Source organism: Rattus rattus, chromosome 6 (assembly GCF_011064425.1).
Source record: "Rattus rattus isolate New Zealand chromosome 6, Rrattus_CSIRO_v1, whole genome shotgun sequence".
Taxonomy (NCBI): domain Eukaryota; kingdom Metazoa; phylum Chordata; class Mammalia; order Rodentia; family Muridae; genus Rattus; species Rattus rattus.
The window spans coordinates 19,217,565-19,232,171 of record NC_046159.1 but is presented as its reverse complement, the minus strand read 5'-3'; the positions used below and the strand labels follow the sequence as shown (position 1 = coordinate 19,232,171).

At 47.5% G+C, this 14,607-nt stretch overlaps 1 protein-coding gene and 1 long non-coding RNA gene across 2 annotated transcripts in view; one reads left to right on the top strand and one right to left on the bottom strand.

The window, feature by feature from the left end:
• The window catches only part of LOC116903210, a 52,181-nt gene that overhangs the window by 32,683 nt on the left and 4,891 nt on the right, over nucleotides 1-14,607 (top strand). The window lies entirely within an intron of this gene.
• Nucleotides 14,195-14,607, bottom strand: part of LOC116903209 (alpha-1-macroglobulin) — a 48,248-nt gene continuing 47,835 nt past the window's right edge. Inside the window, exon 36 of the mRNA XM_032905583.1 lies at nucleotides 14,195-14,345. Within this exon, the coding sequence (XP_032761474.1) occupies nucleotides 14,323-14,345 (23 nt within the window). The 3' untranslated portion in view covers nucleotides 14,195-14,322. The remainder of the gene's footprint in view (nucleotides 14,346-14,607) is intronic.

Genomic DNA, 14,607 nt, shown 5'->3' with positions numbered 1-14,607 from the left:
GCCAGGTTAGGAAAAACCCTGCCACTTTCAAATTCCATCCCATTCACCTGTCTCTTCCACACTCCATCCCTTCCGTGCCCAGCTGGAGTAGACTAGGAGGTTATACCTGACCAGAAGCAGCTGGGAGCCCTGAGCGTGGAAATGAAGTGACTCTCCACCCCAAATAATGCTGCAAATGTCCCACAAGTGCAAAAAGGCAAAGGGGATGCATTCAACCAGTGCCCTGGGCAGAGGACCAAAGGCTTCGCCGCTCTTCACAATCTAAAGTCTTCATCAATATCCCCATGTTGGATTTGAAAAATCACCCTAGGGTTATTTTTCAAAATATGTGTGTGGCACAGCTAAGAGGAAGCCTAGAAATGACTGCTGAGTTAGTTACTGCTCTCACGGATGTGACCCAAGCAGCAGCAACTTGAGGAGAGCTTTATCTTGGTTTGTTGTTCAGGAGACACGTCTATCCTGCTGGAGGAAGACTTAGCATCTGGAGTGGACTAATATGTAGTAATGGCGGCTCATAGCAGGGACTTTTCATGTGGTACTTGCTCAGAAACTGAGAGGAGAGGTCATAGCAGAACAGAGCTATAACCTTCAAAAGTTTACTGTTGGTGAATACCTGCCCCAGCTTGTCCCCCAAGTCTCTAGAACAGCGCCACCAACTGGAGGCCAGGTGTTAAACACACAAGTCTGTGAGGAACATTTCTAAGCCAAATCATAGTAGTTTTTTTTTTTTCCTGGAAATCTAAATCTTGAGACATTTTACTTTAAACTATATATACATGAAAATACATTATATCATATGTACCTCATACGTAATGCAAATATGTATGTATAGACACACAGCTGCCTGTGTGTGTGTGTGTACACTCACATATGTATACACATAATTTATCCTAATATATTACCATGTCATTTAATTCTGTAGCCTTTGAGGGGTCAAACCCAGGCCTTTGTGCATGCTGGGCAAAGCACTGTGCACAGACGCTCAGCTGCCCGCCTGCCTGTACCAAGCCCATTGAAAAGTGAGTTGCACAGGGCTAGAGCGCCTTCCTTCCCCACAATCGAGCACACGTACTCCTCGCCCTCTGTCTTCTGGATACCAACAGTTATCTCAGTCTTTAATTGAGCATACTGTCTGAACACTTACTGGGCTCAATTTGGCCTTCTGAAGGGTTGAGAGGGGACTCTGGTTCATACGGCATCCATAGTTTTTAGTCCAGGAGGTTGTACTAGATAGATTAGGAGAAGATAAAAACGGTCCACTCAGCAGAGTGATGGAGAACACAGAGCGGCAGACAAGGAGGCCGAGGACACAGTCGTAATTGGAACTCTGCACCAGGAGGGTGGGGAAGGTGCGCCGAAGACAAGAAGGCACCCATCAAAGCCTCCATCTTGAGGAAACGTGAATTCACCTGAAAGCAGAGGAGTTTAAACTGCGAATGCTGCTGAGCAGATTCCCTGTTTCAAGCAATGCCCAGCACAGAGGCCACTGTAGCTTTAGCTCAAAGGCAGAAAAGGCTGTGCCTGGAACTGACTGCAGCACCAGGTAGCATCATCCACATAGGAGTGATCACGTTGGCTCCTCTGGGCCACATTGGATAAAGCAGCATTGTCTTGGGCTACACATTAAATACACCGGGGCTGAAGAGATGGTTCTGCAGTTAATTACACTTGTTGTTCCTGCAGAGGAGGCCTGTTTGGTTCCCAGTACCCGCATGACAGTTCCATAGCCCCAGTTCCAGGGAACTAGACACTCCCCTCCGACCCCTGTGGGTACCAGGCATACACATGGTGCACATACACACACCCGGGCAGAATATTAATACATGCACATAAACTAAGGAGATCTGAAAATAAAAAATACACAAGCAAGTAAACAAAATGTCTCCAATTAAACAAAATTTCCTACATAGTGATCCTAATTCAGACAGAGTATTAAAGTCATAAAGCAGGTCCTAAGTTTGCAATCATTAATGCAGAAAATGAACAAATCTATGTAATAAAACTTCACTGATTTAACATTTAAAAAAAAAAACTATAAAACCAGACTGGAGAGATGGTTCAGCAGTAAGGGCTGCTCTTCTAGAGGACCTGGGATCACTTCCCAGCACCCACATGGCAGCTCACAGCTGTATGTACCTCCAGTATTTGGTCCCCTAACACAGACCAATGCAGGCAAAACACCAATGCACATAAATAATATACAACACATTGATAAGGCTAAAAGAGGGTAGTAGGACGAACCGGCCGACACTGTGCCTCAGAAACTAATCATTGAGTGTTTTCTCATCTCAGCTGCCAATGCAGTGCAAGGCAGCACGCTGACCACCAAGCGTGGCAAGCGGTGAATGGGGCACAGCCAAGATACGGAAGTAGCATAAACAGTCAAAGGAAAACACGTAACCGTCTTCTAAATAGCATTGGGAGGCCCGGGAAGATGGCTCACGTACTCGTCCAACCATGAGTACCGGAGTTCAGATCTCCAGTACCCATCCAGCCCTCGATGTGGTAGCTTATGCCAGGGACGTGGCAAGACCTCATCTCAAAAAATAAGGTGGAGAGCAGTAAAGGCATGCGATATAACCTATGGCCTCTACATACATGTATACACATGTGGATATGTATGTTCACATTCATAAGGTACATACACACTGCACACTATACACACACATGGGACCTCACATTGTTAACGGTCAGTCTGACAGAATCCTTGTCCTCTGGCTATGCCTGTGAGGGGTTATCCTAATTGAGTTAATTGAAGTAGGGAGACCCGTTCTAAAACTGGATGGCACTAACCTCTGGGTTTGGGGATCCCAAACTGAATCCAGTACTTACTAATTATAAATGCTTCCTTGAATGTCAAGCAGAATGGTCATTTCAGAATGTTCTGGAAGTATCAGCACAAGTTCCTCATGTGCTCTCTGGAGTCCGTGAAGGCTCATGGTTCTACACCTCAGGGCTTCCCAGCAAAGCATATTGCCGAATACAAAAGAGGCAGGTGTGTCCCCCCTCATCAGAAGGTCTGCAAGATGGGTTTCAGTTTCCGAGATGGCTGGACGTAGGAAAAAGAATTAGTAACCTTTTTTGTTTGTTTGCTTGTTTCTTTGAGACAGGGGTTGTCTGTGTAGTCCTAGCTGTCCTGGACTTGTTTTGTAGACCAGAATGGCCTCAAATTCAGAGATCCGCCTGTCTCTGAACTCCGAGTGCTGGGATTAAAGGCATGCGCCACCATGCCCAGGGACTTAGTAACATTTCAGAATCCCTGGCTCCTTCCCTTGTCCCCTTCTCTGCCTTCTCTCTTCCCTCTCCCTTCTCCCTCCCATTTCTGTTTTCTCTTTCAGCCTCTCTCCTTTTCCTCTTGGCCATCCGGCTTGCCCAGGGCCTCTGCTCTGATTCTCAGTCTTTTCCTGCTCATCGCTGCATTCAGTCGCATGTGGTCAAATACAGTACGTGGGTGGGTGGCAGAGGCTTTTTGGAAACCTAGTGGAGTAAGCTGTCTCCCAGCAGGGTTGGGCACAGGGGCTGCTCCTGGAGCTGTCCGTGGTGCTGAATCGCGACACCGGCTCAGTCGCGAAGGGCAGGAGCTGTCTGAGGCTGGAGTGACTTGGCTGCCAACTGACTTCCAGTCGCCTCACCAGCACCAGGTGGCACCTGGGGCCATTGTCAAAGGGAAGGGGCGTCCCCCGAGGTATTGTGCTGTTGCTGGAGCCCTCCTTCAGTACATTTCCCCTCCTCCCTCTGCAAGGGTGTCCTGAGCAGGAGACACAAGTGAATTGAGGAAAGAGGAAATGGGGAAGTAATGGGGTGTAAGGATGTGCTGACTTGAACGAGAATGGCCTCCATAGGCTCATAAATTTGTATGCTTGGTCCCCAGTTGGTGGAGCTGTTTTGGAAGTATTAGGAGGTGAGTCACCGGGGGTGGGCTTTGAAGTTTCAAAAGCCCATTCCGTTTCCCAGTTAGCTCTCTGTCTGTGACTCTGTCTGTCTGTCTGTCTCTGCCTCATGGTTGTTGTCTCAACATGTGAGCCCTCAGGTACTGCTTAAGCGCCGTGCCAGCCAGCATGCTGTCATGCTGCCCACCATGGTGGTTATGGAATCCTCTCTGAAACTATAAGCAAGCCCACAATTACATTTTTTTTTTAATCGCCTTGGTCATGGCATCTCTTACACAGCAATAGAAAGGTAGCTAAGACAGGAGAGAAGGAGAAATCCCAGGGGAGAGTCTAGGACCACAAGCTTTGTTTTTGTTGTCGGCGTCTTTTCTCTAGCTAAATAGGAGCCAGAGACACAGACCTTGGTAATCTGTATCTAGTACCTGCCCTGCTGATGTGAGGGGAAGCTTCGGGGGAGGGGAGGAAGGGCAATGAGAGCCGAGCACTTCTTCTCCACTTCTTGGTCTCATGCGTTTTATGTCTGTGGAGATTGGTTGTTTTAATTAACGTTAATTAAATACCACTCCCCTCTGGTCAACTTCTCTAGCTTCTCCCATCTGTGAGGAGATGGAGAATGTGGCCAGGGCCAGGCTCCCTCACTGAGTAGATTTGACCAGAAGCATGGGGCTTCAGAATTAGAGATCTGGGAGCCAGATTGGGTTGACAGCTCTGAGACATCTGAGCCTCAAGAAGACCCGCAGTGGCCATTGTCCTCTCAGTTTTGTGGCATTTCTTTCTGGCATAAAATATAGTGTTGGTTTTCCTCAATGCTCAAATCTCAGCTAAAGGCAACATTATTTCAAGATACCAAGTGGCCCTTTCCTTCAAAAAAGGAAACAGTCCCATCATGCTTCTGTGGGGGCAACTGTTTCCTGGTTCTGTCACATCTAGAAAGAGTCTGAACTGTTCCCACCTCCTCCAGGCTTAGGATGTGGCCGGTACCGAATCCTCTGAGTGACTCTGTTCTAGTTAGCTTGCCTATTCTGTGACACACAGACGCACTTCTGCCACAGTGCCCCTGCACTGTAGGATTCACAGCCTGGAAGGAGCTTGGATTGGACATTCTCTGGGAGATTTCTCATGATCTTAGTTTTTTTTTCCTGAATACCATGCTTCGATGAGTCCTGTTTTAGTTAGAGGTTTACTGCTGTGAACAGACACCATGACCAAGGCAAGTCTTATAAAGGACAACATTTAATTGGGGCTGGCTTACAGGTTCAGAGGTTCAGTCCATTATCATCAAGGCAGGAGCCTGGCAGCATCGCAGCATCCAGGCAGGCATGGTGCAGGAGGAGCTGAGTTCTACATCTTCACCCAAAGGAAGCCAGGAGCAGACTGTGCATCCTGAAGCAGCTAGGAGGAGGGTCTCCCAGTCAACCCCCACAGTGACACACTTTCTCCAACAAGGCCACACCTTCTAATAGTGCCACTCCCTGGGCCAAGCATACACAAACCATAACAAACCATAGGGCATCCTGCTAAAATACCTGCTCCTTGGAGCACCTTCCCTATAATGTCCACTACCTTCTGAAACAATTGTCCCTTTTTTATTCTGGTAGAGTATACTATATCGTGTTTCCACTCCAATGCATGAAAGTAAGTCCTGCAATGATTTTGATTACCTCATATTCTGTGATAGCTATTGTTCATTGTCAACTTGATTATACCTGAATGAACTACAATCTAGAAATCTGTGATGTAGATTTTGTGACAGGAAGACACATATTTAATCTGGGCCACACCTTCTTAGAAGCCTCTATAAGGACAGTGGAAGGAGGAAGCTTTAGTCCTTTGCCTGCTTGCCCTAACCATGCTAGCACATCCATTCCTTCGCTGCCGTGGGAGCCTACTTCTTTGGGATCCCAGCATCTACAGAAGATCAGCTGAGACACCCAGGCTTATGGGAGTGAGCAAGTACTTGATTCTTGGACTTTCCATTCATAGCTGACCATTGTTGGATTAGGTGAACCTGCAGTCTGTAAGTCATTCAATGAATTACACACACACACACACACACACACACACACACACACACACATTTCATTCTATAAGTTCTGTGACTTTAGAGAACCCTGACTAATACAGCATCCTAGGAGCAACAAAAATGTCACTCATTTGACACCAAGTATCTGAGTAGTGATCAGTGCTATATCACCTTCCACGGGGAGTCATTCACCAGGGTTAGCAGAGGGAGGGAGGAGGAGGAAGAGTCAAGCAGAGTCCAACACAGTTCTTGTAGGACTTGGCCTACAAGGAGACACTGTGGGATCTGTCCTCCCTGCTAACCTTATAATCGGGAGTTGGATTTTGAGATATTAAGAAAAAAATAAATAAAATCCAGGAGGCAGCCCAGAAGGAGTATTCATTCATTTCTTCACTCTTTCTGGTCACAGAGGTCATTGTTTGTGGAGACAATAGCAGGGGGCACTCCATGCTGCTGTTACATCTGGTGAGCTACGAAAGCAGAATGAGACCAGTATCCCTCACAAGAACAAGAAGAGGCCTAATCTATGGGAACTGAGGGCTGAGAAATGAACACAAAAGATGCAGACAGAGGTCACTTTCAGCCTGAGCCTAGGCTAACCTGACCACAGAAACTTACTTACTTACTTACTTACTTACTTACTTTATTTATTTATTTATTTATTTATTTATTTTATTGTTTTTAATCCTGGGAACTGGACAAGGCTCTGGCCATGTCTGTGCCTTGTGACCACAGGCCCTGGCCACATGAGACACAAACAGAAGATCACGAGGTCTGATGTAGTTGAGGTGTGACCACATCAAAGCCTGCAGTGAAGTGAGAACCGAGTGACCACAACCTTGTTCACAGTCGGCTCCCCACATGCTCTCCTCTCCTCTCTTGACACACATTCAGCCTAGTGAACTCAGGCTCTCAGAGGTTCCTAATGATGCTGTTTACTTCTTCCGCCAAATTCTAGGAAGTCTCTCCTTTAATTAACCCGTCAATCCCCCAGGTCAAGAGTTCGGAAAAATGAGTTTACCTTCAGATTCTTATTTTTAGTTAGGAAAGACCTGCAGGAAAGGGCACCAGGACATTGATTTGGCGTGGAGACACACCCCTGCCGTGTCTGTGCTGGAACAGGCAGGCGGTTGTGGAAGGGAATGCAGAGAGCACAGGAGTAGGTGCTGGAGGGCAGAGGTGGGTTGGTCTCGCCAGGTCTTCATGGACACACAGTGTTGCTAAAAGGGGGAAGGAAGTCGGGGCTTCCTGGAGTGACAAGGGAGTGACCTGGACATGTTTGGTGCCACATTTTGTGCTTCTCAGGCTCACACAAGACAGCCGTCCCATGCTACGGAAGGAGTCATGAACATACTCGGGGAAGTCACCAGAGAGGTAACGTTGCCAACAACCCATCTCTCGCTTCAAAGGTTCAAATCTGAGAATCCTTGTGACCAGTCATGTCCCTCTTGTCCCACCCTTGAATTCAGGCCCTCAGGGTGTTTCTTGCCTTTACAAGTCACGAGACAGAGAGAGGAGGCCGCTGTCCCTATATAGGGTGAAAACCAGCAGGTGCAGCAATAAGACAGGCTGATCAGAACCCTGAGAGGGTGTGGCTGGAGGAGGGATTATTGTCTTGCTGCATTCCTGTTGAGTTTCACTGACTCTAGGGGTCACCCAGACTGCCCTAAGTACTTGGGGATTCAGCATGGCTTCCTCATTTCCCATCTGTATGAAGAGGACAAAACCACAAGAGAACTCAGAGAAACTCTGTGCCTGGAAAAACTCCAAAACCATGACTGTGGAAGCAGGGAAAAGAGAACGACAGGAGGAGAGAGATGTGCAGCCTCTTATCCATCCATCCTCAGCAGAGACCAGGATCCCTGGTCATGAAGTCCTTTATTTCCCATGCGTTTACAGTGTCAGAGCAGGCCCCGGGATGGAAAATCGTGCATGCAATGCTTCTCACTGAGGTAGAACGAGCTTCTAAAGTGTGGTCCATCTCCCAGACCGGGAGCCCTCAGAGGTAGAAGTCTTCAGTGTTTGGGGGTGTTGCTCAACACTGTGCTGGCTGAGCTCAAAGACAGCACATGAAGGGGGCTGACTTGAGGACCCTGAGAGGGGCTCCTCAGGTAGGAGGACAAGCGCATCAGCATGTGCTGAGGTGTTGAGGTGGGGTGCTGCTCAGTTTGCATGGAGAACAATGGGCCAGAAAGAGGGCAGAAACCTGGGATCCCAGCCTGAGCATGGACTTTCATCTACTGGAGGAATGGATTAAGCTACAGTGGTATTCCCCACTCCTTAGTACTCCTACTCCCCAGGGAGCTTAGTGGAGGGTTGTTCTATGAGAAGCTCTGGACAAGACACACAGGGTTTCCTAGTAGCGCCACAGCCCTCAGGGTCCCAAGAAGAGGCAGGAGAGGTTGCATCCTGGTGACCGTCTTCACAGGAGGCTCTTTGGCTCCAGATGTGTCCTGTTTTTCCTGCATCTTTGTCTAGCATTTAGCAAGCTATACACACTCACATCTGCATGGAACGTGCTTTGCTGAGTTGGGTGTGTGTGAGTTATATGATCTCAGTCACTCTGTGGGAGCAGCTGCGAATAGGCATGTTTTCCAAGGAATACATGATATTTTTTGAACCCAATTACATTTTTTCCACAAATCCACATGGGATGTCTCCTCAGGTATATTACCATGGTGGTAATGGCAGCTGTGTGACTGGGACACCTCTCATCTGCACACACCACGGAACAGACAGAGACGAGTGCTTGTGCTCAACTGCCCTTTACATTTTTTTAAAAAGAGGCCCAAAATGTCCAGATTTTATTTAGAAAGCCTTTTCCCTTGCTGTTATACAGAGAGTAGTAGTGTTGCTACAGTCACAGCGTAACTGGTAGGCACAGATGGCCGACTTACCCACCACAGCTGTCCACACAACAGCTAGCCTCATGTGAAAATATTTAGTTTCCCTCTTTCTCTTTATTGAGAATAGATTCATCTTTCATACAATACATTCCGACCACAGTTTCCCTCCCTCCACTGCTCCAGCTCCCAACCGCCTTCTCTCCCCTCCAAATCCACTCCTCCTCTCTTTCCCTTCAGGAAGGAACAGCCTTCCAAGAGACAACCACCAAATACTACAGAACAAGACACAGATAGCCTCTCCCTCTTAGTATTCAGTCTGGGGCTCATGGTTTAGAGCAGCCTACATTTAAAGTGGGCCCGCCCTCCTCAGCTATTTCTTACTGGAATACTCCTCCCACCCCCACCCCCAAGCGCGTCCTCTGGTGACTTAAACTGATTGTGAAGATTGGCTGTCATGCGGGTGGGATGCCACATTGCTCACTTGTGCACATTGTACCTTTGGGAGTCGGAACCACAGGGTGGGTGTGATGTCCCATGTTTGTTATCAGCACTTGAGAGCTGGAGGCTGGAGGCCTTGGGTTCAAACCTAAGTCCGAGCTTGTTTTCAGTAACCTTTGGGAAATACAATGATATTGGGTTTTGGCAAACTCCTTATAGAGGAGTGCTCGAAACCAGTATTTCTGGTCTTCTGCCAGTCTGTCTGTCTGTCATTCAAGATTTGAGCTACTAAGCCTTGCTAATCGGATTTCCTGGTGTGAACTCAGAAGCTGCTTTGTTCCTGACTGAGATTAACCTTACACACAACCATACAAACCCCACTAAAAACTACCTTTACTCTTTTTCTGCCCTCCCACGAACTCCTCTCACCTATCTCAGAAACAGCCTGACTCGTTCTTTTGAACAAATCAGAAAAAAGTCCAGCACAGTAACAAATGTATCTTCCAGGAAGTTGAGTAGAAATGTGGGTGCTGTGGCTACCTCCTTCCTTTGACGTGCCCGTTTAGTTGGTAACTCCTCTAATTATCCTTGTTCATTTCTTCCAGAATCCAACAAGTCCAACTCCAAATGGTTTTACACGTTGACAATGTCCTCCTGGTACGTGTTCAAATACCAGTCTCTGACCCAAGGACCATCTCCTTACTCGCCCACTACCAAACAGAGCTGCTAACCCAGTGATACCCTAATTCAGCCGGAGGCCGTCTGCTTCCTGACTTGAGACCCCATGTCCTCCAGTTTACCAGGCCGTAAACAGAGAAGGTTACAAGAGAGCACGGAGGCTCCCCCCGCCCCACCCCCACTATGCAGGGACCAGTGGCAGCCTGACTACTGTCATGTATATGGCTCACATTAACCAGCCCCCATTCCCTTACCCAGACAGAGTGACCCTTCCATATGACTCAAGTATGACCTAGTCCCCTACCTTGGTCATGTAGCATGGGTCACATATTAACTAAGCCTGCTTCCCTTCCCTTCTGTCTGAAACCTTAAACAGCAGACACCCTGCTCTGCTTGCTTTGTGGTGCCTCAGAGCTTCCACTGTATTTCCTGAGCCCTGTTGCTGCTGCTAACAAATCTGTTGAATCTCTTTTCCTTTCCCACCCAAAGCTAAACAGTGATGTTTTGAGGAAGTGATGTTAAATCAATTTGGGGAATCGTATTTAGAGAAAAAATACAAAAACAAACAAAACCCATACATACAAAGTCAAATACAAAGCTGAGTAATTGACTAGAGGATCATGGGCAGTCGAGGGGCCTAGGCCGTTGGGACTCACTGGCCTCAGGTGACTCCACTTAAGGCTTCAGTGTGGTAGGAAATTTCCAGAGTCTTCACCCAGCTGAAGCTAGAGGTGGCTGAGTTGTGATTTCTGTGGCCAGGAGTGGGGAGTCTTTGTTCATGCCAGTGTCTGAGAATCTCTCCTAGTTGAGTTTCCACCGGTCTATTATGCGTGTTAGGGCCCTGTTTTTCCGATCTGAACTGAAATCTCCTCAGACCCTGCTGAGGACAACAGTCTCCCTCTAGCTCCCCCTTGTGGCTGATTTCCTCTTGGTAGACGGGGAGGGAGTCAGGGACAGGAAAACAGAATGGCTCTTGCCCCCTCTGCTGGCTGCCCGCATGGGCAACAGGAAAGGCCCACAGCAGGGGTGCAGCTAGGAGAATGTTTTCTTGGCTTGCGTTTCCTTCAGGAACCATCCTTCCCCGACTAGCGGACAGACAGACAAACGATGGGAACATGGTGTGAGAAAGGGTTTTCTCAAAGTTTTATCCCCCGTCCTCTCCACAGGCCTGTAGGACTCCAGGGATGGCCAGGTTTACAGTGGGCCACGGTGGGCCAGTGGCCACGAGGGCTAGCACTGCGCGATGCCAGGAGGAGCAGACCCTTGCTGAGTGTTTCTGCCGTTCTGCATGACAGGCACCTGTGACCCCATCATCCCTTGAAATTAAAACTCAATGGCAGAGCCTAGCTGTCTCACCGAGGATGCAACTGCAGGACAGAAGAGCCTTTGTCACTGGCTGTAGCAACAGGTGCCATGGGGGCAGGGCCACTCAACCAGCAGGAAGTGCTGGTGACCGCATCCTCTTCCCATTGTCCAGCTCTCCCATCCCCCACCTCCCAACTGCACGTGCTCCTCCTACTTCTCCTGTGGACATGCTTTCTCTACCCACCTGACAGAGCGGTCTCCTACTGGTTGCTGAACTGTTGGGTTTATCTCTATCAGAGAGACTGTCTCTGGTTTATCAGACTTCACAGCTGAGCAGGAGAGAGCTGCTGAGTAGGCAGCTGTGTAAACAGAGTCTGGGTGAGTCTGATCTGGAACACCCTAGGGACTGTAGTTGATGGCCTCCCAGTGGGATCGCAAAGATGGCCTAGTCCAATATGGAACCACGGTGGGGACATCGTCCCAGCCTTGTCACACAGCTGCCTAGGATTTGAAAGCAAGAATTATCTTCCTGTTCAGTACTTGCCTTCTTTGTATTGACCCAGGCAAGTACCGTGGGGCATTTGGACAGGTTCGCTCTGCGGTCTGCTCTCTGTAGGGGAGTCCGCTGAGTCAGGTCATTTCCAGACAGTGAATGAACGGCAGGGAAAGTCGACATGTCACCTTGAGAACACAGAGGATCTGGGACTTCGCACTACCACACTCTGTACCCTCAGTTAGAGATGGAAGGTGATGACAGCTGATAACTGTTGTGAAAAGGCATTCTTGGAGGCCAGCATGTCCCTAGGACTCAGATTGGCTTCTGAAGACCATGAAGACTGGAGAGCTTGACACAGATCTGAATCTTCCCAGACCATAGTTGGATTCATTTTTCCCAGTTCTCAGGTTTCCATGATTCCCGACATCGGAAGGCAGCACCCATGCCCCTTACTCACTCCAAGATTCTAGGATACAGTACACAGCCTCTCTCCTGGTTTCTGTACCCACTGCTCCTCCTTCAGGCTCCTCCAAGGCCACAAGAAGTGGAGAAAGGCAGGGTCTGCAGGCTCTGGCCTTTCGTTCCCACCCTTCCCTGTCAGTTGTCATCTGAGCATCCTACTCTGCTAACACAGTTCTCATGACGTCAAAGCCCACCCAGGCCAAAGCAGGACCCACTTTCTACCAGAGGCCTGGCTCCAGTTCCTTGGCTTCCAGTCAGTGTGGAGCCAGAGTCCTTTACAGAAACGTCGCGATTGTGAAACTCTCCAGAAAGGTCTCTAAATGAGAAAGTCGGTACTGGGCAGATCGATGTGATTCAGCTGTGTATGATCTGAGTAGATGCAGCCAAGCAGGTTTCAGATGTGGTTACAGTACAGATGTGCTACAAACAGAGAAGCCAAACCCATCCTGTGACTCTGGACTAGGCTGGGTTAGATGGCAGCAGGACGCCACCCCAAGACTTTGGTTATCTGACGCCTGGACAGAGGACTTCATCAGACATTTCCTGAATCACTTTGTAGATCTATGGTTTGTCATGCTGTGAAGGAAGCACACGATCTACCTACCAGGGTTTAAAACCCATTTAGAACTTCCCACGCCTTGCTTTCCACCCTCAGATCGGGCTGAGCCCACGAATCATGAATGACTGCTCTGCTACTCGTCTGATGCTGACAACTTCCTTGCGTATCTGAGGATGAGCGGACACACTCAGAAATGTCCCTGCATAATCCCGTTGTCGGTCTGTGGGACTTTGTAACCCACCGGTGTGGGTTTCTTTGGGAGTAAGTGTCTGTCTACACCTCAGGCTGAGCAGCTATGGATGGTGTTTCCTGAGAGGTGGGCAGTAACTTCTGGGAGTGAACATTAGTAAGACAAGACACCTGAGAACCAAAAGTTCAGCATGAAGGTTTAGGTGGAAATTCTCTTGTCACTGACCATGTGCCTCTGAACAAAGCATCCAGGATTGCCGTTAGCCCACACGTGAGCTCCCCTGTCCTGCTGCACGGACACAATCCACACTGAAAAAAAGTTTTTCCAAAGCCAGAAGACAAGGCTGCTCAGAAGAAAGATTCTAGAAGCAACCAGAGCAACAGAAACTTCTGGCAGGAGAGAACATTCAGCATAAAAATATGCAAATAAAATAAAGTTCGTGTCTTAGGGTTTTACAGCAGTGAAGAGACACCATGACCAAGGCAACTCTTATAAGGACAACATTTAACTGGGACTGGCTTACAGGTTCAGAGGTTCAGTCCATTATCAAGGAAGGAGCATGGCGGCATCTAGGCAGACATGGTACTGATGGAGCTAAGAGTTCTACATCTTTATTTGGAGGCCGTTAGGAGAAGACTGACTTCCAGGCATCTAGGATGAGGGTCTTAAAGCCCACACCCACAGTGACATACTTCCTCCAAAAGGCCACACCCACTTCAACAAGGCCACACCCACTTCAACAAGGCCACACCTCCAAATAGTGCCACTTCCTGGGCCAAGCATATTCAACCACAGTTTTGCTGGTTGTTTTTTGTTTGTAAGCATTTTACGTGTTCAAATGAGATACATCAAGTGAAATTATATATTAAAGTTAGAAACAGTTTTAAGAATAAACTAGAAAAGGAAAAAAAAAAAAAAGACCAAGCAGGTCACCCTCACTTCTGACACCATCTCTTTCTTTATCTGGAACTCTTTATTGAAAAACACATGTAGGCAGGTGAGTTTGTCAGTTGCGTGCACCATCTAATATTGTGCAGTAGCACTCTGGAATGAACATGCCACAGTTTGTGAGACCATCATTGGCCTTATTGGCGAGCATTTGGGCCGTTTTTCAATGTCAGAAAACAGAGGTTCATTTTCCCCATGCCCTTGTGGGTTAACAAAGACACTTTTTTGAATTTCTCTTTATAGTGTTTCTCAGTGTCTCTCTGTTTATAACTTCCTTAGGTATTTTAAAAGTGCTGCGGAGAATAAAATCCTTATTTCAGAAAATAAATATAAAAATACAAAAAGAAAAAAAAACACAGTTTGTAAATGTCATAACTTTATTCAACATATAAATTTTATGGGTTTTTAATTCCTTTCCATTTATCTTGCTGTCTTGGTTCTTCACGTGTGGAGGAGTCTTTCTGAGGAAATCTATAGGTTCCTATTTTTAAGCATTTCCTTGTTCAGAGTCTAGACAGAAGAATAGTTAGAAATATCAGAGGAAGTCACACACCTACCAAAAGAACGAATTCTAATATTTAATTATAAATCTTTAATTTTAATTGTCTTTAATGACGAAACATTTTCTCAAATTTTCTCAGATTTTCTCCAAGTTTAAAAATGAGAACCAAGGGGTTGGGGATTTAGCTCAGTGGTAGAGCGCTTGCCTAGGAAGCGAAAGGCCCTAGGTTCGGTCCCCAGCTCCGAAAAAAAGAACCAAAAAAAAAAAAAA